The following is a 25767-nucleotide window of genomic DNA, read 5'->3' as shown; positions in this document are numbered from 1 at the left end:
GCAGGGAACTCCAAGTGCACTGCAGCGCTGTGATTGTCATTGTAACATCTCTCATTGTAACATTGATTTATTAAAAAAGGAAATTAATTTCCACTTAAAGATAAAGCGCCCAATATTTATTTAGCTAGAGGAAAGGAGATGCAAATAAATTCACTAAAGGGACAATAGCATAGTCAGTAACCATGTCGCACCAGCAGACCATTGATCCCTGGTTCTTACTGTATCAGATAATCTCAATCAGTGTTAGCAGCCACGAGGAATACAGGAGCAGGACACACCCCTTGAGACTGTTCTGCCATTCGATGAGATCATGGCTGACCTGCATAGTAAATTCTATCTACCTGCCTTGGTAACCCATGATACCTTTGCCTAACAACAGTCTGTCAATCTGTTTTGAAATATTCACTTTTGGAAGTGCCCATAGTCTAAATCAGACAGTATTGGCTAAAAGCTCCAACTCCTCATCGATGTCCAATGACTCCAACAGGATGTTCATCCAGATGGACATTGAGTGGGGAGATGCAATGGGGCTTAGTTACAATGCATCTCCTCCAAGTCCATGAATAGCCTCCAGACACTCTAGGCTCACGTGGGCCAGTAGGGAGATAATTTCCTCAAGGACCATATCCCAGTAAGGAATCACACATTGATAAGAGGAGGATGTGAGAGAATTGTTGAAAAACGATACTGAAAAAATTTTCATGTCATCATGATTTGTTTTTTAAGATCTTCCAATTTTAGGAGCAGATGAGTGGGCAGTTCATATCTGCAGAACTGACCTCTGCCCAATGGCCTCAGTTCTTTAGAACCCTTAATGTCACTAAGAGTCTAACCCTTAAAGAGAAAAAAAACTTTAGAGTTTAGAGTAGAGTAAATTCAGCGCTGCCAAGGTGGAGCTAGTGTTTGGTAGTATTTCTGGTTGCTTCCAGTCGAGGGTGCCTTAGTTGTTGAACACATTGACTCTGGGCCTTACAGTGCCACTTAAAGTGGCTGTTTAAAGTGGCGCTTTCCTATCACTGGCCTAGGAAATGAGGAGAACAAATCTTCCAGCACACGTCAGGACAGGGTGCGATGCTTCTTGCAGCAACCCGATGTCTAGACTCATTCATGTGTTAGGCAGAAAAGTTGAGCAGGTTGGCCCTATACCCATTGGAGTTCTGAAGAATGAGGCGATCTGATTGAAACATATAAGATTCTGAGTGGGCTTGACAGGATGAATGCTGAGAGGAGCCTCCCTTTGTGGGGGAATCTAGAACTAGGGGACACAGTTTCAAAATAAAGGGATCTCCTATATAAGATGGAGATGAGAAGGAAGTCCTTCTCTTGATTCTCTTCCAGAGGGAGCAGTGGAGGCTGGGTTATTGAATATATTCAAGGCTGAGTTAGACAGATTTTTGATTGACAAGAGAGTCAAGGGTTATGGGGACAGACAGGAATATGGAGTTGAGGCCACAATCAGATCAGCCATGATCTTATCAAATGACGGAGGAGGCTCAAGGGGCCAAACGCCCTATTCTTGCTTTCTTATGATCTTATGCTACGTTCTTATAAAGATTGGACATCTAGGTGACGTATCTGAGGGTGACTGTGGCAGCATAGCCCAGCAAAAGAGCATTCCTTAAGGAAAAAAGAAAAGGTGGAAACTAGGAACGGGGGTGATGGGGGCAGGAGGTCGGGGGTGGTGCGAGGAGGCAGCAAATGAAATAGAAAATAGAGAAGAGAGAGAGAGATAAGTCCATTATAGGACCCTACCCAGTAATCTGTAAAGGATTGTTTATTTCAGTGCATGTTAATTTTATTGATGGAACAAATACATTTGCTGAAGGATGGAGAAGGTTGACTAACTTGTGTTTATTAATCAGGGTAACCCAGGAGAATCTGGCCCACAAGGCCCTCAGGTAAGTGCGGATCCTTACAATCCAGTTTGCAACAGTCGTGACAAATTTCAAATTAACTTTGATCAGTACATTTGGCTTAACTCCACAACGCACTTTTTTTTCCATTGTTTTTGGGAGGTAGTATTTTTTTGTCCATCCCATGTTACCCTTAGAGGGAGATGGATCTCTGCCTGTGGTAATTATTTCTTCAAACTTGGCAGGCCACCTCAGAAGTCAATCACCACAGTCAATAGACCAGACAGGAGCAGCAGGATCGCTTCCTACTAACCTGAAAAATTGACCTGAGGAAAAAGCCAATTGGTCCATCAAGCCTACCCCACAGAATAATGTTGGGGTGTCATGACTAACCACTTCCTCCCTTCCGTCCCTCTCCAGAGTTGTATAAACTCCAGAGAGGGGCAAAAAATCCCAGAGAAAAATCCAAGACCAATCAGAGAAAAAATGCTCTGAAAAATTCCTGTCGCCCTTCAAGGTGATTAAAACCAGCCAGGAGATCACGTGGATTGTGTATTATTTATAAAGATGCTTCTCTTCTATATAATGTGATCTCTGCCTCAGTCAGGAACTCGTCCAGCTCTCTCTTGACAACTTGGAGAGAGTCAGCTCCCATCACGCCAGGCCGGAAACACATTCCAGAGGCTCAGTCGTCTCTGGGAAAAAAACCACCCCTGTCCCACCCGACATCCAGTCTCTTCATACTCATACACAGCTTAAACTCATGTCCTTTGGTACTGCCCACTCTCAAACTAGAATCATATCTCATAGGGTTTCGATCCATTCCCAGAATAATTTCATAGGCCCCTGTCAGGTTACCTGTAAGTCTGTGCAGCCCTAATGTAAATATATCCCGAACCTTGAGTCTATCTGAGTAGCTGAGATTCTTTAAGCTGGGAATTACTCTTGTAGCTCTCCTCTGGACCTTTCCGAAGACCACAATATCACCCAGCGCATTGGGGACTACAACTGGGCATGGGTGTGATCTGACCAGTGGCCTCTATAGTTACAGAGTGGTGTCCTTTTATTATAAATCGATGTCTACCATACAACCAATTAGCCTGTTAGCTTTAGCAACTGTTTCTCCAGAGTGATGAACATTCAGTGATCTGGGCACGACAACAGGGATCCTTTTCTCTGACAACCTCTTTCAGTGTTGTTCCCTTCAAATGCTACATCTATTCTGTGTTCCTCAACGGTATTAATAAACCGGTTGAGCTTTTCCAATTATCAGATGGTCCACTCTTGCCAGTCCGGCTTTGTAACTGCTAAAGTGCCCGATAAATGCCTCATTGCTTCCAAAAACAATTGGAGTCAATGGGCAATGACGAGCACAATGAGCACACAGAGTGAGGTGGCTGTGTTTCACTGCTGGAATACCTCAATATTGTCCTTTTCTCAGGTACTCAGGTGTGAGGCTTTCAGCTCAATGTTCTTGACGGATTTATATTTTGATGTGTCTTTGAGCAACTTTATGTTTCGCTTTTCTGAAGGGCAAGTTAATAGATCAACAAAGTAACTTATCTTAGAAATATTTTCAGAAAGGCTTTCAGTGTGTTTTATGGCTTCTAGGAAAAAGGAAATCTCATTTGACCATGGTACAGGGCACTCATGCTGTTCAGGTTCTGTGCTGCACCTGCAGCCTCTCCTACAGCTCCAACACAGGCATTAAATATACTGTAGATTGTTTTTGGACAGTCACAACCTCAGTTATTAAGTCCTGTTCAACTCCCATTGGCTCCAGTTTAAGCATCGCCTCAGTTTCAAGATTCTCATTCGAATCCCTCCATGATCTGCCCCCACCCCCCTCCAATCACCCCATCCAATCTATGTGACCTCCTTTAGCTTTCCATCCCTCTAAGAGCTTATCAGCAACTTTGCCTTTATCGACCTCCAGGGCCCTAACCTCTGGAATTTCTTCCCTAAAACATCACCACCTCTTTACCCCTTTAAGCCGCTCCTTTAAACCCACCTCTTTAACCAAGTTTTTGGTCGCCCTGCCATAATATGTGTCTCAGTGTCAAACTTTGTTAGATAATGCTCCTACCTTGGGAGGTTTTGCTACATTAAATGTATAAATGCCAGTTGTTGGCGTTGTAGTAACACAGCTGCTATTGCTTTCCAACACTTACAACCAGTGGGTAGAATGACCACAGAATGGATGGAGCGTTTGGAGGGAGCAATCTGGGAGAAACAGAGTGAATAACCACTTTTTTATTCTTTCATGGGATCGAGGCAAGACCATATTTGTTGCCTCTCCCTAATTGCCCTTGAACTGAGTGCCTTGCTAGGCCATTTCAGAGGGCAGTTAAGAGTCAACCACATTGCTGTGGATCTGGAGTCACATGTAGGCCAGACCAGGTAAGGATGGCAGATTTCCTTTCCTGAAGGACATTAGTGAACCAGATGGGGTTTTTTTTTACCAATAATGATCACCATTACTAACTAGCTTTCAGTTCCAGATTTTATATTAATTCATTGAATTTATTAATTAATTAAATTTAATTCCTACCAGCTGTTATGGTGGGATTTGAACCAGTGACCCCAGGTTATTACTCTAGGACTCTGGATTACTAGTCCCGTGACATTACCACGACACCACCATCTCCAATGTGGTCATTGCTAGTTAGCACCAACAGTAACAACAACTTGTGGTTATGCACCATCATTAACATAGTAAAATGTCCCAAAGCGCTTCACAAGAATGTTATCAGATCAAATTTTACATTGGGCCAAGGAAGGAGATATTAGGAGGTGGTGACCAAAAGCTTGATCAAAGAGGTAGATTTTAATCGGGGTGAGAAAGGTTTAGGAAGGGTCTGAATAGCCATCAGTGCTGGGGTGAAGAGAATGGGGGCTGCACAAGAAGTCGGAGTTGGCGGAATGCAAATTTTGAACCATGCCCTTCTGTTGCCGTAGCAATGATAGTTGTTGGAAATGCTCCTGGTATCCAGGGTTGCCATGGTATAATTGGTGGAAAAGACATCAGATAGTGTACTTGTAATAATTATAGTTTTGATAAATGTAGGACTGTAGCTTTAAAGAATAATCCTGTGTTGTAAGATCACATGACCTGTGTAAACCAATGAGTTAGCAGCTCGGAGAACCTCTCAGAGAGAGTTCTTTAGTTATTGAGTTTGATGCACCTGTGTAGTAGCAGCCGCTGTCTTGTAAATAAAGGTAAATGTGTCCACCAAGAAAAGTTGCCTGGAAAATCAACTCTATAACAGTACTCCTGTCACTAACCCATGTTCGACACTCCGGAAAATTCCAGAAATGGTGCCAAGAGGCCACAGAGCTGACTCACTTTTCCAGCTCACCTAGAAGTTGGCGAAAAATGAGCAATAGATTTTCTTAAATTCCTGCCCCAAAAGTTACCAGCTTTACTAAAAAGAGAACCAGCCCAACAGTTGGGTTAAACCATCCGTTATAAAATGTGAGTTGTTAATCTAAGCTGAATGCTCCTCCTTTACACTGTGCTAACCATCTTTCTCCTCTCCTCAAGGGTCCACAGGGTCCCCCCGGTCCACCTGGAGTGAAGGTCAGTCTTGCTGCCAAATTGCATTATATTTTTTTCTGGAGCGGCACTCAGCACTGAGAGGGTGAGGGGAGCGGTTTAGGAGAGATTTATTTGCGCAAAGGTTTGTTGCGATGCTTTGCTGCTGGAGAGCGAGTGGTCAAAGCAGAGACCGTTGCACCTGTAAAGAGAAAGATGAACGGATGTTTGAAGCCGTGGAATGTACAGGGCCCTTGGGGAAGCGAAGGATACAGTAGGACTTGTTTTGGATTACATTAGCGAAGAGCTGGCTCAGATATGATGGGCCGAATGACCTCCTCCTGTAAGCTGTGGCTGAAAAGCTCAGAATGCTGAAAGATTTACATGATAAGACACTTGTGTTTTAACTGCAATTTCTTAGTACATCGTGTCAGGGAAAGGTTAAGGTTGTGGGATTGGGGAGGGTTATGGACTAGGTGCAGGTCAATGGGACTAGCGGAATAATATTTCGGCACAGACTAGAAGGGCCGAATGGCCTGTTTTCTGTGCTGTAGTGTTCTATGGTTCTATGGTTCAAGGGGCAGAATTTTTTTTTTATTATTCATTCACGGGATGTGGGCTTCGCTGGCTGGGCCAGCATTTATTGCCCATCCCAAGTTGCCCCTGAGAAGGTGGTGGTGAGCTGCCTTCTTGAACTGCCAGGTTTGGGGGTGGGGTGGGGGGGATGATGAGGGGAGCAGAGTTCCAGGTAGGCTTAGAGGCCCTCTCTGCCTTCCAGGCTGTCTCAGGCTGCCCTATGGAAGGGTCCACAATGGAGGGAGGCCCTTCTGCTCAGTCTACGTTTTATTTTTAAAAGCTGCAGAGAGGGTGCCTCCATTTTGGATTGCCATCTCTCTTCACCCCCCCTCTCTCTCTCTCTCTCTCTCACACATGTGCACACACTTACCTTGAAAGGCCAGCTTCTACTTCTTTAGCGCTGAAGGGCCTCCTATTGGCCCTCTGGCTCCGAGAACCCACCCGCCATTTTTAATTGGATGTTGAGCCTGCCCCCTGGGCACTTTGGCCAATCGGGTGACCGTTTCCCTCACCCTGTGGGCTCCTGACCCCCGTTGGAGCCTAACGGCACAGGCCCTGAAGCCCACAGGGGGGAAATCCTGCCCAAAATGACTTGAGAGCGGAATTGTTATATTGAGGTAACCCTGCTATTTTAAGCAAAAATGTTTAGAGATACAAATCACAAGATTATATATGATGGATAAAGAGAGGCCATTCATAGAATTGTACAGAACAGGAGGGCATTTAACCCATCATGCCTGTGCCAGCCCTTTGAAAGAGTTGTCCAGTTATAGTCTCAATCCCCCTGCTTTTTCCCCCCCCAGTATTTATTCAACTGTTTTGTTGAAAGTTAGGATTGAATCTACAGCTGCCGCTCTTTCAGGCAGCACATTGGAGCACAACTCACTGGAATTCTCCTCATCCACCCGACCTGTCCACATTTACGGTTGGTGGCCGGGCCAAGTGGCCATTGCATTTTCGCTACAAACTCCATCCGAGGCGGGATAAAATGTCCAGGGTTAAATAAAACAAAGGAAAGACGGTTTGAGGAATGATCTGCTATGTGGTCTGCTGTCAGGTGCTTGAATTTACTGCATTGACACAGTTTGCAGCAGTTTATTGACCTCATTTCGTTTTTACAGTACTACAGCTGGAGCCTGAGGCAGCTCCGCAGCGGCTGTCGGCCTTCAGGGAGCACACACACCCCGCACCCTCCCTCCTCTGGGCGCCTGCCCTCCATCCCACCCACCCACCCGCCCCCCCGCCAGCAGCGCTGAGCCTTTCTCAGTGCGCGTTTCGCGCTGGCTGCCAGTTAATTGGGGCCCGACCAGCGCAAGGTTCAGGCCACAGAGCCTGAAGTTATCTTGTAACTCCCAAGGGTGAGGGTGAGGAGGGGAAACATCAAAACCGTTCGAAAGGGGGGCCACATATCCTTGCAATACAGCAGGCAACTTCATCAAGTTCATGAATGACAGTGAGTTAATGTCTGGTGGAGCCTTGAACTGAGCAGCCACGTTTCACAGTGACTGGCCTCTCAGTCGCTGAGGGAAGTTCTTATTCTGAGGGGATGTTGTGAAGGCAGGATGAATGTTCACTAGTCTGTGTATGGGGGTCAGGCCGAACCAGGGACAGGTCAAAACTATAGCCATGTAGCCTGTGCAGTTTTAGGGCATCCTTGTGTGAGTCTGCCATCTGCATTTGTGCACTGCCTGGTGGCTCTGATTGTTGTATTAGAAAGTGGACACTCAGATGCTTGGCTCACGTTAACATTGGACAACATTTCAGTTTTCAAATTCCACCAGTGACAGAAACCTCTGATTTTTCCACCTCAGGGTAACCAAGGCGATCAAGGCTTGAGCATTCAAGTGAGTACCTCGACAAACACGAAACACCAGTACGTCCGGATGGTTTTCAACTTCAAGATCCAGATATTTCACTGCAAATTATTCCTGTAACAGTATCCCTCCTCTCTCTGAGTGCTATCTGGAGGGTTGGTATCCCTGTTTCGCTCGTCATATGCGGCTGTATCACCAGACTTTCTTGCCGGCTATTTTAAGATAGAGGAAGATCACACACAGGAAGAAACTGCCCAGCTAACTTAAAGTACAATATGCCAGAAGGTGCTGCCTAATGATGGTCAGGGCCCTGCTGTTTTGCCAGCTCCAGAATCACGGACCACAATATTAGGGTCACACAGGATACATTGCACAGAATCCAGCCCTTCAACCGACATGGCAACATGGGTAAAAATTCTGGAATGTACAATGCATTAAAAATAGAAGTTAATTTAATTAATCACCATTAACTCATGGCTTAGATGCCACAAGTCTACGAAGTATCTACGGCCTAGAAACAGGCCATTCAGCCCACCAGGTCCATATCAGTGACTTTGCTCCTTCCACCTTCATTATCCAACCCTGTCAACATATCCTGTTTCTTCCCCCAACTGCCCCCCAACCCCCAACAATACCCCATTTACTTAAGTACCTTCCCCATAAATGCATCTCTACTATTCGCTTGTGGTAATGAGTTCTGCATTCTCACCATGCTCTGCATAAAGAAGTTGCTCCTGAATTTCCTATTGGATTTATCAGTAACTCTCATAAATTTATGGCTCTTAGTTCTGCCCCTTGACTCTGCATGTGGAAATATCCTCTCTGTCAAACCCGTTCACAATCTTAAAAACCTCTTATCGGATCAGTTCTCAGTCTTCTCTTTTCTCGAGAAGAAAGCCTTAACCTGTTCAATCTTTCCTGATGGGTATACCCTCTCCAGTGCCTCTATATCCTTTTTATAAGATGGAGATCAGAATTGTTCACAGTAATCCAGCTGTGATTTAACCAAGGTTCAATAAGGTCAACGTAACTTTGCTGTGTTACAATTCTCTCCCTCCGAAAAATAACCTAAGTGTTTACTTTTTTGAGGGCCTTGTTCACCAGTGTTGCTACTTTTAGTGTTGACTTGGTTCCAAACTACCATTGCCGGCTGGGTGATTTGGGAGCTCAAGGAGGCTCTGTTTCAATAAGATCATGGCTGATCTGACCTTGCCCTCAACTCCACTTCCCTGTATGTTCCCTATTAGCCTTAACTCCCTTGGCAATCAATAATCTGCCTAGTTTGTTTTTATTCATTCACGGGATGTGGGCGTCGCTGGCTAGGCCAGCATTTATTGCCCGCCCCTAATTGTCCTCGAGAAGGTGGTGGTGAGCTGTCTTCTTGAACTGCTGCAGTCCATGTGGTGTAGGTACACCCACAGTGCTGTTAGGGAGGGAGTTCCAGGATTTTGACCCAGCGACAGTGAAGGAACGGCGATATATTTCCAAGTCAGGATGGTAAGTGGCTTGGAGGGGAACTTCCAGGTGATGGTGTTCTCATGTAGCCTTGAATATATTCAATGACCCAGCCTCCGCTGCTCACTGGGCCAAAGAATCTCAAAGATTCACAACCCTCTGAAAGAAGAAATTTCTCTTGATCTCCAACTTAAATAGGCAACGCCTTATTCTGAAACTGTACCTCCTTGTTCCAGATTCCCCAAGAGGGTAAACATCCTCTTAGCATCTATCCTGGAGAGTCTCCTCAGAATCCTGTATATAATAAGATTACCTTTCATTCTTCTAAACTCCAATGGGTATGGCCTGACCTGCTCAACCTGTGCTCATAAGACTACTCCTCATCTCACTGATCAAACTAGTGAACCTTCTCTGAATTGTCTCTAGTGGAACTATATCCCTCCTTAAAGAAGGAGACCAAAACTATACACAGCTGAACTAAGGCTTGGTTTCACATCTCCAAATACTGGGATGCTTCTGGGGTTCAGCCAGCTATAACTGCTGCCTACCAGAACAGAGCACTGCCAATCTTCCTGCTGCTTGGCCAGCCAGGACCACCAGACTGATTGGCGCCAGCTAAATGCCCTTTCTCGACAGCCAAATGAGAGTGCCAATTGATGACTAGTCCTCCAGTGTCCATCAATAAGCCTGGCTGGTTGGTCAGGCAAAGGATTACTGACAGTGATCGAAAAGCAGAATACTATTAGAAGCCCACTGACTCCCACAGCTACCTCAACAGCACTTCCTCAGACCCTACACCCTGTAAGAATTCCATTCCATTCTCCCAGTTCCTCCATCTCTGTTGCATTTGATCTGATGATGAAACCTTGCACAACAGTGCCTCTCACATGTCTTCCGCTTTCCTCAACCAAAGGCCTTATTTCCTGCACTTCTGCTCTCACCTCTTCCCCTCCCTCCCAGAACCACGATAGGGTTACCCTTGTCCTTATCTGTCACGCCTCCAAGTATTCGTATTCAACAAATCATTCTCTGCCATTTCCACTACCTCCAGTATGATGCCACCACCAAACATATCTTCCCCTCACCTCCCGTTTCAGCATTCTGAAAGGACTGTTCCCTCTGTGTTACCCTGGCCCACTTCTCCGTCATCCCCAACACCCCATCCCCTTTCCACTGACCCTTCCCATTGCAAACACAGGAGGTGTAATACCTGCCCTTTTACCTCCTCACCATCCAAGATCCCAAACACTCCTTCCAGGTGAAGCAGTGATTTATGTGCACTTCTTTCAACTTAGTCGACTGTATCCGTTGCTCACAGCGCTGTCTCCTCTACGTCAGGGAGACCAAACACACATGGGGTGACCACCTTGCAGACCAGCTCCGTTCAGTTTGCAATCATGACCCTGAGCTTCTGTGTCCTATCATTTTAATTTACCGCCTTTCTCTCACGCTGACATCTCTGCCCTCGGTCTGCTGCACTGTCCCAGTGAAGCTCAATCTAAGCTGAGGAACAGCACCAATTCTGTCAATTCGGCACTTTACAGCCTTCCAGACTCAACATTGAGCTCAACAGTTTCAAACCATAAGCTCTGCCCCATTTTGTTTCCTTTTCTTTGTTTGTTTGGTTTGGGTTTTTCTCTTATTTTCCCTTTCAGTCAGCAGCTGCTCTGGGGACGACTTTTGTTTCTGTGGGGGAGGTTTTACAGACCCCACCCCCTCCCCCCCACCAGCATATTTGTGGGCGGGGGGGGGGGGGACATAAAATAAAACGGATGGCTAGCCCACCGCCTTCTAGCCCATCCCTGAGCTGTCCCCCATATTACGATGGGCGGGTCAGGTATCAGCCAGCCTGCCTACCCTTAGGCCTATTGAGGGCAATAGCTGGCCAATTAATAGCCAGTTAAGGGCCTCATTCTGTTGCCTCCACAATGATGTGTGCGGCTGGGAAAGCAGAACGATGGAGACCAGCCCGCTACTTTTGCAACACGGGCTAAAAAGCGGGAAGGAAGGGGAGGTACCTCCTTTGGGGGTCCCTGTGTGCATTGGGGGCGCCTCTACCCCCCCAATATCATAACCCTTTCTTTGTGTCACTCCCCACTGCTCTCTAAAACCCAAATCCCCCCACTCCCATTCACCACCCCTCCCACCCCCTCGAGCTCCCCAATTCCTCCCTAACCAAAAACCCCAGACTCACCTTAGTCCTGTCGTCTTTTTCTCTGGACTCCCTTGTAGTCCCAGCTGTGGCCACTACTGAGTTCTGGCGCTGCTGGGATGGGGCAGCTCTCGTGCACAGGACTTTCTGTGCCTGAGGGGACGGAAGTCCCACCCACACCTTGTTGAGGCCCCCCCCTCCCCCCCCCCCCCCCGCCCCACCCCAGCGTATTATCGCTGCAGAGCAGCCCTTTTAATAATGGGCAGGCTCAAGACTGACTTCTGTTGGGGGGACAAGCCCACCCATAAAATTCAGCCCCTGGTTTCTTTTCCATCAACGCCATTCCCTTTGGCCCTGGAAGACTCACTCTTCTGTCATTTATTCTCTTTTGTCTTTCACCCTGTCACAGGCCTTCCTTTGTCCTTATTGGACCCGCCACTTACTCATATCCTGTTACATTTCTAACTCTTTCCAATTCTGGTGAAAGGTCACAGACCTGAAACGTTAACTCTGTTTCTCTCTCCACAGAAGCTGCCCGACCTGCTGAGCATTACCAGCGTTTTCTGTATTTATTTCAGATACCAACCGGGTATTGGTTCTGAATTTGTGTTGCATGCATTTCATTCTAGAGACACAAGAAATGCTGCTTACCTCCTTTCTCTCTGTCCTTAAGGAGGATAATCAGTAGCTGGTTATTGGATATCCTATAGGATTGGAATTGACCCTCACTAGGTGACTGGCAGATATGGGGAACTCCTCAAAAGGCAGCATAGTGGCCCTCACAATGCACCATAAAATAGCTGTGTACATTTCCACTCTCCTCTTGATCACGACATGGACACTCTGTTGGGTGGTAATCCCACCAATTGGAGCTGTTTCTCTTGACAAGACGAGAGGAGAAGAGTTTGGAGGCTAGAGGCTGAACTATATGATAACAATAACTAGAGATGTCATCCCCAATGATTGCGCGTTTATGGTATTTCGCTGTTTTTATTGTGCTCGGTTACATCAATCTTTCTGTTTAGGGCCCAGCTGGTCCTCCTGGTAACATGGGACTTCCAGGAAATTCAGGTGCTCCTGGAGCTGTGGTATGTATTAGATTCCTTCATAATGTTCATGGTTCTTCTTCTCTCCAACTAAGGCTGAGTTGTTGTTGAACTTTGTGTATTATTTGGGTAAACCCAGCATTTAATAGAATGTACATTGCAGAAAGCAGCCATTTGGCACAACTGGTCTGTGCTGGAGGTTCTGCTCCATATGAACCTCCTCCCACCTTACTTCATCTCACTGTACCAGCTGATATTCATTTCTGCCTCATGTCTTCACCATCTGGGAGGAAAATCAATGGACTCAAAGTCAGGCAGGTGTTTCTTTACTCATTCGCAGGATGTGGACATCACTGGCAAGTCCAGCATTTGTTGCCCACTCCTAATTGCCCTTGAGAAGGTGGTGGTGAGCCGCCTTGTTGGACCCACTGCAGTCCATGTGGTGTAGGAACACCCACAGTGCTGTCAGGGAGGGTCGTTTGAACAAGCGACAGTGAAGGAGCGGTGATATAGTTCCAAGTCAGGATGGTGTGTGGCTTGGATGGGAACCTGCAGGAGGCAGTGTTCTCATGTATCTGCTGCATTGTCCTTCGAGGTAGCAGAGGCTGTGAGTTCGGATGGTATTGCTAATTGGAATGGCGTCAGATGGTCAAAGTCCTGAGGGAGAGGAGAATTGGCAACATGAGACCTTGGTGCAGCACTCTACTCCCTGCTGTTAGGCCTCACTGCCGCAGGCCTCCTTGTTCAACCTTCCATGCCTTCTCACCCGCCAGCTCAACTCTAGGCCCCAGGCCCAAGCCAACACACAAGGCCCAGACTAAGAAGCTTCTGACTCCAGAGCCCAAAAACTACTGGAAGCATCATCTCTGGGTCAAAAGGAATGTGTTGGCTCGGGCCTGGGACCTAGAGTTGAGCAGGCAGGTGAGAAAACGTGGAAGATTAAACCAGCGAATGACCACTGTCCTTTTGTTGTTTCTTCTGCTCCTCAGTTCAGCTCACCTGGAGGCCCAGGTTAGGTTTGAAGAAGGCTGGAGAGATAACTAGGAGGTAGGCCATGAAGAGATCTAAACACGAGGATGAGAATGTCGAATTGGAATCACTGGGGGATCTGGTTTACTGTAAGCTTTGCAGCAACACAGAAATTCTCAACCAGCCCCATTTTAAATTACCACTCAAAAAAATGTAAAGGGGCCATGCGCTTAAACAAATTGGCTGTGCAAAAAGACAATGAGAGTGAACGTTGTTGGACACTGTCATTGGTCACTGTCTGTTGTTATTTTACAGGGTCCTCAGGGAACCCCTGGGTTACCAGGACAAGTGGTAAGCTTTAAGCTTTTCGATTTTGTGTTTTTGTGCTGACCACTTTAATTCATGCTATCTTAACGCAGATTAAGTCAGTGTTATTCAATCAATTAACTTTCAGGGAGAACCTGGGAAGCCAGGAGTGCCGGGGAGAGATGGAATTCCAGGACAAGACGGAGATAAAGGAATACCCGGGGAAAAGGTAATTCATCCCATTTTGCGCTTCAGCTTCCTCTCACCTCTCGCTGAAATGGGTAAATATTTGGTCTGATCACCACCAACATACTCGTGTGTGGGGTGAACATCAGAAATGGAAGAGGCCATTCAGCCCTTCCAGCTTATTTCACCATTCCCATGAGACGATGGCTAATCTGTATTTTAAGTCAGTCTACGCGTTATGGTTCCATATCCTTAAATAGCCTTTGTCTCATGGAATTCTATCAGTCTCCTGTTAGAGATTCCCAACTGACCCTCAGCCCCAACAAGGTGAATGTTAGTATGAGTTCCAGATTTCCACTCCCCGTCGTGGGTTGAATTGCTTTGTGACATCACAAAACATAGAACATAGGAAAATAGAAGCAGGAGTAGGTCATTCAGCCCTTCGAGCCTGCTCCACCATTCAGTATGATCATGGCTAATCCTCTATTTCAGTGCCACACTCCCGCTCTATCCCCAATTTTAGCCCCCCCCCTTGTTTTGGTCTCTTCCCAACGGTAGAAATATTTCTCTCCATCTACCTCACCAGATCCTTTAATCATCTTAAATGCCTCAATGAGATTGTCCTTCAGCCTGCTATATTCAAGGTAATCTAAACCTAGTCACAAATGAACTTTGTAAAGACAAATATGCTCCCAATACCAGGATTTGGATATTGCTATTGGAGTGTGGCATCCAGCTCTGGGTACCACACTTTAGGAAGGATGTGAAGGCATTAGAGAGGGTGCAGTAAAAATTACAAGAAAGGTTCCAGCGATGAGGAACTTCAGTTACGTAGAAAGATTGGAGGAGTTAGGACTGTTTTCCTTGGAGTAGAGAAGGTTGAGAGGAGATTTGATAGAGGTATTCAAAATCAAGAGAGGTCTGGACAATTAGATAGGATAAACTGTTCCCATTGGTGGAAGGATTGAGAACCAGAGGGCACAAATTTAAGGTAATTGGCAAAAGAAGCAATGATGACATGAGGAAAAGCTTTTCCACATGGGAAGCCATTAAGATCTGGAATGCACTGCCTGAGAGTGTGGTGGAGGCAGAGTCAACTGAGGCATTCAAGAGGGAATTGGATTGTTATCTGAAAAGAAAGAACGTGCAGGGTTACGGGGAGAAGGCAGAGGAGTGACAGTAGGTGAATTGCTCCTTTAGAGAGCCACGATGGGCTGAAAGGCTTCCCTGTGTGCTGCAATCATTCTATGATCCAAATGGACAAGGGTATCTTGAGGCTGCTGGGTGTTCATTTCGAAGCCATATTTGGACCTCTGACCATTCAAATGACGTGGGAGGGGGAGATGGATTAAGTTCCTTTTCACGCTGTTGTTACCTCCAACGTGTTTATGCCTCTATTATTTTAAAAGTAATTAATGTAAATCCAGACCAATGGGTTAAAACAGGGCAGAGAGAAAACTGATCATTTGGATAAAGTACAAGGAACATCAGGCTACACTATTGCCTGAATCGCAACCATAGCTCAGAATAATGGTAGGTTTTCCAATTCTGATTGGACAGATTCCCGGAGGCTTCATCAACTAACCTGCTGCCTCCAGCTCCTCCATCATTGGTTGTCTCATACATCCATCCTCACAGGCACCACCTTCCCTTGGCCAATGGAGAGCTGATTGGATTATTCTTCACTGTCGGTCAAAACTACCTGTTTTCACGCCTTCAATATTTTTATAACAAATGATCTAAAATGAAAAAAATCCCCCCCAACTTGGTTGAATGCCACTCCTCCTCCCAACCACCCGTGATTTTTTTTTTCTCTTGGCTTTTACTCACCGTAACATCCTGAAAAATGGGACAATCCTGGAGGATTGGCAACCCTTGCTAATAATTGAACTTGCTGCTTGTAGTTCTGGCTTTTTTTTTTATCCATTCAGGGGACGTGGGCGTCACTGGTAAGTCCAGTGACGTATTTATTGTCCATCCCTCATTGCCCTCGAGAAGGCGTCAATGAGCTTCTTGGATACAAAAGGAGTGGCTTGCTTAGGCCATTTCGGAGGGCAGTTAAAAGTCGACCACATTTTTTGTGGGTCTGGAGTCACGTGTAGGCCGGACTGGGTAAGGATAGAAAATTCCCTTCCCTTCGCTCAACCAGATGGGTTTTTACAACAATCCCAGTGGTTTCACGGTCACCATGGCTGATATTGGCTTTTTTATCCCAGATTTATTTAATTTAAATTCCCTAGCTGCTGTGGTGAAATTTGAATTAATCTCTCTGATCGTTCGTCCAGGCCTCTCGATTACTAGTCTAGTAACGTAACCATTATGTACCCACCATGATACTGTTCCCTGAGATCTTCCAGTGTGTCGTCTCCCAACCAGGTGACAGTCTTGTCATTTATTTGTTCATTCATTTGTGTGATGTGGGTGCCATTGGCTAGGCCAGCATTTTATTGGTCAGAGGTTTTCCATTTCTTTCAGTACAATGCATATTTACTCTCAGCTTATCTGCCCAGCTCAGGGATCCAGTAGCCCAGATTTCCTTCAATGAACAACTTTGTTTGATGGTCTGATGACCTCAGTTCGCTGTCTGAACTCTTCGGGGAAGCAACAGTCAACTCATTTGGGATTTTAATTATGTTTTCAGGGAACTCCAGGAATTCCGGGTGCTTTTGGGCCCAAGGGGGAAACAGGACCCCCTGGAGAGGTAAGTTAATTTTGAACTTTGACTTTCGGTTAGGCAGATGTGATATCTTCCCTATTGGATACGGAGGCTGAAGCCCACCACAGGCCCAATTCATGCCAATGCAGACGGATGGGGAGCTGCACAGAAACCTGCACTAGGGTCATCAGAAGATTCCCACCCCCTGCCCCGACCCTGACCTCTATTTATGTGTGGCAGCCCTCCTATAATAAGGTTAGAGTGCTGGATGGCAACGGTTTGCAGTGGACATTTGTGGTTTCTCAAGCACCAGATTTCCCTCAGGCAAAAAGTGCTTTCACCAAGGAGGATGCGGCGCTGACATGTGGTTCAAAACTCGTCAGTCCCCCCCTCCAAGAGCTCGGGCCATGCAGGCAGCATGGTTACACCGTCCTGTGGAGTGGGGAGACCGGCTGTGAGGCAGATCATGGCGCCAGTGCTTCCCTTGCCCCGCACACCCCTGGCCTCTGATGCCATCCTCCCCACGTTTGGGAAAATTGCTTGACACACACAATGGGCATTCAACAGCCCCTCACCGGCTGGTGGCGTTTGACATCGGGGCAACTTGAGAGAGGCAACAGCGATGCTCCAAGGTCGTGCCATGTCCTGCCCTGGCATGGGCAAGGTCCCCTCGTTTGTGTACAGGTACTTGGGGCACATTAAGAACCCCTAATCGTTCTTGCTTCCTCCTGCAGTGTCACACAAAAAAAATAACAATATTTTTCCGTTGCTGCCTGTCATTCGATTACATGGGGCTGGATTTTATGGGCCCCCTGCTGGTCATGTTTTCAGTGGGGTGGGTGGGGGCAGCGTCAGGTAAAATATGATGGGTGGGCAACCCACCTCCTGCCCATCCACCCAGCTCTTCCCCATAGTGCAGGGGTAGGCAAGGCGCCCGCCCACCCTTAGGCCAATTGAAACCAATTAATAGCCACTTAAGGACCCCAATCCACCTCCACTGCCGGCAAGTGTCGGTGAGAATCGCCCTGATTCTCTGCTCTGAGCCCTGTCCCGGCCGCCCAGAACAATGAACGGCTACGCGCTGCTGAGTGGCGGCATCACTGTGGCCTTCTGGTCCACCCTCCTAGTAGTGAGACCTTTTTCACACAATACCTGATCTGGGATTTCGCTTCGATCTAGGATGATTTTTAACAGAAACATCTCCCTCCTTGTGGGCAAACCTGGCAATTGGATTGGCTATCTCACTGCCTGTCGTGGCGGCTGCATGGGGGATTTACATCGCTGGCTGCAGCATTCTTGGTGGGGGGTGTGAAGGCACCTAGAAGTAAAACCAAAAATCTTGTCAGCATCATTTTCTGTGAAGCTGTTGCAATTTATAGGATTATCATGGCTATGGTCATCAGTAATATGGCAGAGCCATTCAGTGGCACTGCTCCGCAGGCAATTGGAGCCAGGAATTATCAAGCCAGGGTTCTCCATGTTTGGACCTGGCCTGACTGTTGGATTTTCCCAACCTGTTTTGTGGCATCTGCGTTGGTATTGTGGGTAGTGGTGCGGCTCTGGCTGATGCCCAGAATGCCACAGCCTGTTTGTCAAGATCCTGATCGTTGACATTTTCGGCAGCGCCATTGGTTTGTTTGGAGTCATTGTGTGGCTATTCTGCAGACGTCTGAAGTGAAAATGGGATCATTTAGCCATCATGAAGACAACAGAGGGTTGGAAAAGTTCCGGAAATGAGACCAAGATTTGCTGCACACAATTTATTTAAGTGTATATTTTCCCAATATATTGTTTGTGGTTTTTAACCCATTTACAGTCTGAAGTGATCCCTGATCAGTTCTGCAAAATGGACAGAGTGCTGTCTAACAGTATTCCATCGTTTAGTCTGTATTCTGTTTAACTTGCAAATGTATTGCCCACTTCGAATTTGGAATGGGGTTGAGTAAAGGGACAGAATATTGAAGATTTCTTGCTGTAATTTACAAGTGATGAGATTTATTCTTTGTGGCCTGGTGTAAGGCAGCAGCTGAAATACACGCGTTTAACAGTGACCACGATAAAGAGGCATCAAATACATTTACATCAGGGTCCTGTGCCTTGCAGTGATCATACCAATTTGAGTTCATACAAAACTGAGCCCTCATCCATTTATGTACCTAAGTTGCACCTTCGTATGTATGTTTTATGATCCTTGAACGTGTAATGGAGAAACTTTGAGTGTTACATCACGAGGAGAACTACAAAAATTAAGTACACGGTTATATGTGAAAAAAAAACACGGTGGGCAGTGGAAGGCAGGTGAGAGTTGGAAGGCAGGTGAGAGTTGGAAGGCAGGTGAGAGTTCGAAGGCAGGTGAGAGTTCGAAGGCAGGTGAGAGTTGGAAGGCAGGTGAGAGTTGGAAGGCAGGTGAGAGTTGGAAGGCAGGTGAGAGTTGGAAGGCAGGTGAGAGTTGGAAGGCTATTTTTTCACCAAAGCTGGTGGGAGGGAAGTGGGATATATCCCTTGGGAGGTGCTCAGTACTACATGGAGGACACACCCCTCCCCCCACCAAGATCATACCTAAGACCCTTTTGCCTCCCTGCCTGGCCTCCAAATCCACCCCCCCCACCCCTTCACACCCCCTCCCTAGGATGGCTAATCAATCCCAGCCTGAAAAGCCCAGGACTTACCTCAACCTCCAGTCTCCATCGATCTTCTTCCCAGGGACTGCTTGCAGGGCCAGCAGCGCCCACCCCTGAGCTTTGATGCTGCTGGGTCTGGTACTGGCCTAACAGATTGGCTGACAGCTCTCCAGGGCAGGACCTCCTTCCACTGAGGTGTGGAAGTCCCATTATCTGCTTGTTAAGGTCGTCATGCCAAGTAATATTGCTGTGGGGCAGCATTTTTTTCAGAAAAAGAATTTTATAGTGGGGGTGGCAAGCAATATGGCACCCCCCCCCAACCAATAAAATTCAGTTGCAATATAAAAAACCCATTGGCCTTCATCACTGATCTCTAGAATAGCCACAGTGAGTAGCCTGAAGGTGTGTTTGAGGCTGTTGTGGTCTCTTACGGTCTGCTGCCATTATACATGTTGAGGGTCTCGATGTAGACCTAAAGGAATCTGTCTCTATGCTGAGCAAAATATTGAGACTGATGAGGGTTCTTGTCGAGCACAATTACATGAAGTTTATTACTAGCAACAGCTATGTACAGCTGTGCAAAGGCCTTAATCTGGGCCCTAACAGTTACATAAACTGTGTTACAGACAGGAGGGGGATTAATTTAAACAGTCCTGATTTCTCCACTCGCTATCCATCTGTAAACAGAAAAGTGTTTTTGATTCCTGATTTTCCCCCCCTTTTATAAGTGTTGGCATATTCTCTCCAACCCTTCAGTTTTGGAGTTATCCAGTCCTCCATTAATAACTTGACAGCAAACTTAAGATGAGGTAAAATAGGATGGGTAGTTTATTTTACACACACACAAAAATGAGGGAAGGGGTTCTGCAACGCTTGCATCTTTTGCATTCGTGCAATAAAAGAGGGATAAGGGAAAGAAAGGGGTTCAGGGCAAAGACCACAATCAAAATAAGAATTATGGTTTCAGGTGAGTCTAGAGTCCAGAATCAATGTCCAAGGAAGATTCTTTTAGGTGGCTTTGACTGGCAGAATTCCTTGCCTTGGTCCTAGAACTCGGTTGCAGGTTGAGTCCATTGAAGATGCAGCAAAGTATTCTTGTATCCTGGGTATTAGTTCATTCTGTCGGCGAAATACAGGGCTCTTTCTGGAGATCAGACTCTGAGAGAATGGAGATCAAAGGCTGTGAGTCTGGAGTCTAGTTTTCTCTTCTGAGGTTAAACCACAACTGAAGATAAAATTCAAAAACTGTGTAATTAAAGGATTTCAAACAGCTAAAGCCTTGGTCATGTGACAGGGCGGTTTCAGGTCAAGCTATTCAGCTAACGAGGCCCCTTGTTACAACCCACTGTGTTTTGAGCAAGTAACTGTAGGACCATTATCACAACGTGGGAGAGGAGGATCCCAATAGCTCTGCCTTTGTCCAGCGCTGGCTGGTGCAGATGCCTCGTCTACTCGCTCTTTGTGTTGGTTTGGCTGGAATGTTTTTACAATGCAGGAAGTGTTAGATTCCTGGAGTTTGATGAATTAGCCTCTGTCCATTTTTAAACTGCTCGGAAGCTTCCAGAACTACCATCATGTGGTCATCTGTGGCCATTTTATTGGTCCAGCCATTTGTCCATTTTAAAATAAGTAATAAGTTTAAAAAGTAGCCTGGATGATATAGATATATATATTTTCCTTCCTGTCTTCTGATCATGACAGCTGATTACTTGACTATATGCCTGACTCATAAGGTATACATAAAGTCTTATTAATACAGAGTCACAGACAATGGTGAACATCTCATGAGGCTGTAACTTTCATCCTCCAGCCTTACCCTTTCAGGTCAAGCTATTCAGCTAATGAGGCCCCTTGTTAAGATGAGGTAAAATAGGAGGGGTATTTTTTTTTAACAATTTACAGTCATGGTGACGTCACTTCTTAAGGGTACAAGTCATTGCCTGCATTGGCATGCGTACAATATCACAACAGAGACCAGGGCTTATTTAAGACACAGCGATAAGTTATAATGGGGAGAAGGTTGGGTTGGCGTTCTGGGCTGAAGGAGCCTTCTTCATTCAAAAGTATTTTACCATCTTATGAATGGTTTAGAGCTTGAGAGGATGTCTAAAGGAGAATGAGTAGAACAATTGGAAGTGATGCTGTCTATATTTTGACCTGAGCAGATCTCAGGTGAGGAATAGCCCCTGGGTTATAATTGAGACCAAATTACTTTAAGCAGACTTAATGGAAGTTTGTGTTTCAATATGTGCTTTTTCTTCCAGTCAATTGTTGGAATACCTGGAGCAAAGGGAGAAAAGGTAAGGAAACAGAATTTCTAACAAACAGCAGAGAAGTTTGTTTTTAACAAATAATTGCATAGCATAGAAATTATAGCATAGAAAGAGGCCATTTGGCCCAGATGCCAGTGTTCATGCTCCACATGTATTTATCTAGCTTCCCATTATCACTTTGCAAAGGAAGATTCTATTCTCAGTCCACACAGAGGTCAGAATCCCAGCTCAGGACAGGAAACAAAATGCCTTAATTTTTAACCTCGTTTCCTCTTTTAGACTTCAATCCCACCATAAAATAGAGCAGTTGGGTTAGACAGTGGCATAGTGGTATTGGTATTTATTTCAAAGGGAATGGAGTATAAAAATAGGAAAGACTTACTAAAACTATACAAGGCACTAGTTAGACCACACCTAGAATACTGTGGTCCCCTTATCTAAGGAAAGATATACTGGCATTGGAGGCAGTCAAGAGAAGGTTCACTAGGTTGATCCCGGGTATGGAGGGATTTTCTTACGAGGAGAGGTTGAGTAGGTTGGAGTTTAGAAGAATGAGAGGCGACCTTATTGAAACATATAAGATTCTTAGGGGGCTTGACAGGATAGATACTGAGAGGTTGTTTCCTCTTGTGGGAGAGTCTAGGACCAGAGGGTATAATCTCAGAGTAAGGGGGCGCCCATTTAAGACAGAGATGAGGAGGAATTTCTTCTCTCAGCGGGTAGTCAATCTGTGGAATTCTTTACCATAGAGGGCTGTAGAGGCTGGGTCGTTAAGTATATACAAGGCTGAGACAGACAGACTTTTAATCAGTAAGGAAATCAAGGGTTATGGGGAAAAGGCAGGAAAGTGGATTTGAGGATTATCAGATAAACCATGATCTCATTGAATGGCGGAGTACACCCGACGGGCTGAATGGCCCACTTCTGCTCCTATGGTCTTACAGTAATTCAGAGGCCCAGGTTAATGCTGTGGGGACATGGGTTCAAGTCCCACCATGGCAGCTGCTAGAATTTAAGTTTGATTAATAAAATCTGCAATTGAAATCCCATGAACGAATAAGTCAAAAAAGTCTCCTTTAAAATGTAATAGTGACCTGTGATTCCTCGAACTATATAGTCACCGAATTGGAAAATGTTGTTCTTCCAAGAAAGAAACTATTTCTATCTTCCATGAGATTCTTATACAGGTTAAATGTATGGTTTTTTTTTTACATCATTCCCAGTCTCACCTTTGCTGTAAATTGTACACGATATTTGCCCTTTGTTTAAAAGGGGGTTATGTCACAAAGCTCTCCGTTTTCTCACATGTCTGATTACCGTGAGGCCAGAAGTACTTTCTGCAAAGAGGGTGTGGCTTTAACGTGTTCAAAGTCCCTCATTCCCTTCCCCAAAAGTTGTTTAATTTGATCATAAGACCATAAGACATAGGAGCAGAAATTAGGCCATTCGGCCCATCGAGTCTGCTCCGCCATTCAATCATGGCCGATAAGTTTCTCAACCCCATTCTCCCGCCTTCTCCCCATAACCTTTGATCCCCTTACCCATCAAGAACCTATCTATCTCGGTCTTAAATACACTCAATGACCTGGCCTCCACAGCCTTCTGTGGCAATGAATTCCATAGATTCACCACTCTCTGGCTAAAGAAGTTTCTCCTCATCTCTGTTCTAAAAGGTCTTCCCTTTACTCTGAGGCTGTGCCCTCGGGTCCTAGTCTCTCCTACTAATGGAAACATCTTCCCCACGTCCACTCTATCCAGGCCTTTCAGTATTCTGTAAGTTTCAATCAGATCCCCCCTCATCCTTCTAAACTCCATTGAGTATAGACCCAGAGTCCTCAAACGTTCCTCATATGTTAAGCCTTTCATTTCTGGGATCATTCTCGTGAATGATCCTAGACTGTACAGCCAAGCGGAAGCCAGTGGTGACTCAGCCGTGAGTAATGGGGAGGCAGGATCTGGGGCAGAATTTAATGGATGGTTTGGATCAACAGCAACGCCAGTTGCCCACAGTGACAGGCTGGATTATTGGGCTGGTGCTGAGGGACCCAAGTCACAGCTCAGGAGGTGACGGGAGCGTTCGAATTAGCGGGTGGAGATGGAAAAAAAATCAGCCAGCCAACCACGTCTGATCAGTACGCTATGAAGCCCAGAAAGCACCCTGTGAGGGACAGAGATCCAGCTTGGTTTTTTTTTTTAATTCATCCACGGGATGTGGGCTTCGCTGGCTGGGCCAGCATTTATTGCCCATCCCTAATTGCCCTTGAGGAGGTGGTGGTGAGCTGCCTTCTTGAATGGCTGCAGCCCATGTGGTGTAGGTGTATCCACAGTGCTGTTAGGGAGGGAATTCCAGGATTGTGACCCAGGTTGCCCACAGTGACAGGCTGGATTATTGGGCTGGTGCTGAGGTGTCCAGGGCACTGTTTTAAAATTCGCCCTTTTAGGACAGAGATGAGGGGAATTTTTTTCTCTCAGAGGGTTGTGCGACTTTGGAACTCTCTGCCTCAGAAGGTGGCGGATGCGGGGTCACTGAATATTTTTAAGGCAGAGGTAGATAGATTCTTGTTAGGCAAGGGAATCAAAGGTTATCGGGGGTCGATGGGAAATCAAAACACAAGCAGTACAGCCATGATCTTATTGAATGGCGGAGCAGGCTCGAGGGGCCGAATGGTCTACTCCTGTTCCTATTTCTTATGTTCTTATGTTGTGCCACCCACTGTAGAAGAATAGCTGAGACTGAGTCATGACGAGTGGCCAGTTGGCCAAGACAAGACAGAAAGGAGTCGCTGGCATCGAATGGTTAAGATATGCAATGAGGGTTCTGATCTAACCAGCCTATCAGATCGAACCACATGAGTATTTGTTTCTATTTTTTAAAATTTGCCTTAGTTTAGCAGATTTTGTTTTTCAAGACACAAACCAGATGTAATTGATTCAAATTATTGTAATCGTATGAATACCAATATCCTGGCAATGCATCAAACAGCACAATTCAGTCCTTTCCTGGCAGGGAGAGAGGAGACAATATTATCCTCATTCAATCCATAAAAATCACAGAGAACTTTAAAATGAAATTAAACCGTGAGTGGTTCCGACTTTAATTTCGGTACAGGGTTTTATGCAGTGAGAAGATGCCTTGCCTCATTTTGTGCTGTACATTTTCTTCAGGGAATGCCTGGATTGGTGATGTCTGGAGTCACGGGACAAAGAGGCCTGACGGGAGATGCAGTAAGTCGGTGCCTTCCTTCATTGAGCACAACACTGTTTTGGTACTTAGAAACTGCCTAGAATCCAGCTTGCCTGGAGACACCATGAGGGAAGAATGCTGAATATGTCACTGGAGTAGAGGGGTACTGTTCTGCTGCTTGAGATTGCTTTATATATAGGTTCAAAATTCCTGGAGAAATTATATATGAAAACCTGTGTGCAAGTTTTGAGTGGCTTCCAACTTTTAGACCAGGGTTAGGATTAATAGAGGGGGTGGGACAGGGGATATGGAGAGGAAGAACTGTGGTGTTTACTGGGAGTTCAATGGGTTGTAGAACCACCTGTGCTGCATACTTTTATCTACAGAGTCTTCTCAGTCACAGTGCTACAAAGGAACATCTTTACAACTAAGAATCACGAAGACTGCCCAGCCAATTACTGCATGTATTTAAATTGTGAAGATTCTTCAGTTTGACTTGGCATTTATTCATGTTTGTAGATTCTGTACACAATGGAATTAATTGACAGTTTTTAGGCTAGTTTTCATAGATTCATAGAATAGTACAGCCCAGAAGTTGCCCAACAAGTCAGTGTTGACTCTTTCAAAGAGCAATCCGGTTGGTCCATCACTCCCCAGCTCTTTCCTCAGGTCCGTGCAATTATTTTTCTCCTTCAAGTATTTATTTTGCAGCCACGTGGTAGTGTAGAACTTGAATATTGCTGAAAAGGGAGACGTGTTGCTGAAGCTTTTCATCTTGTACTCATCAGGACAAATGCAAGAATACCAAATTTCAAACACTCGCAACTTGGTATTCTCACGTTGGTCCTGATGAGTACAAGACAAAGAAACTTGGCAACATGTCACCCTTTTCAGAAATATTTATTTTACGCTAAAACTGCAGCTAAACTATTCTGCGTGGATCCCGGAACATTCTAAAAATAAACTCAGAATCCTGAGTTAAAGGGATGGAGGTAGAATTTGATGATACTTTAGCCAGGAGTCAGCTCGTATTCTGTCTCCGGATTTACCCACAGTGTCTTAGCCTGTATGCGATCTGAAGACACTACACTCTCTTCACAGTTGTGGTGTAAACACCGCAGAAAAGTGACTGGGAGGTTAA

At 45.7% G+C, this 25767-nt stretch overlaps 1 protein-coding gene and 1 pseudogene across 1 annotated transcript in view; both read left to right on the top strand.

Annotated features, from left to right (window-relative positions):
• LOC144681409 (uncharacterized) overlaps positions 1 to 25767 on the top strand; it is a 119587-nt gene that overhangs the window by 20148 nt on the left and 73672 nt on the right. The window contains exons 10-18 of the mRNA XM_078543004.1: positions 1863 to 1898; positions 5398 to 5433; positions 7776 to 7808; positions 12411 to 12473; positions 13716 to 13751; positions 13855 to 13935; positions 16534 to 16593; positions 21434 to 21469; positions 24608 to 24667. Coding sequence (XP_078399130.1) covers positions 1863 to 1898; positions 5398 to 5433; positions 7776 to 7808; positions 12411 to 12473; positions 13716 to 13751; positions 13855 to 13935; positions 16534 to 16593; positions 21434 to 21469; positions 24608 to 24667 — 441 coding nt within the window. The remainder of the gene's footprint in view (positions 1 to 1862; positions 1899 to 5397; positions 5434 to 7775; positions 7809 to 12410; positions 12474 to 13715; positions 13752 to 13854; positions 13936 to 16533; positions 16594 to 21433; positions 21470 to 24607; positions 24668 to 25767) is intronic.
• Positions 17615 to 18285, top strand: LOC144681410 (V-type proton ATPase 21 kDa proteolipid subunit c'' pseudogene; annotated as a pseudogene).

This window comes from Cetorhinus maximus, chromosome 6 (assembly GCF_964194155.1).
Source record: "Cetorhinus maximus chromosome 6, sCetMax3.hap1.1, whole genome shotgun sequence".
NCBI lineage: Eukaryota > Metazoa > Chordata > Chondrichthyes > Lamniformes > Cetorhinidae > Cetorhinus > Cetorhinus maximus.
This window is presented reverse-complemented; position numbering and strand designations above follow the sequence as displayed.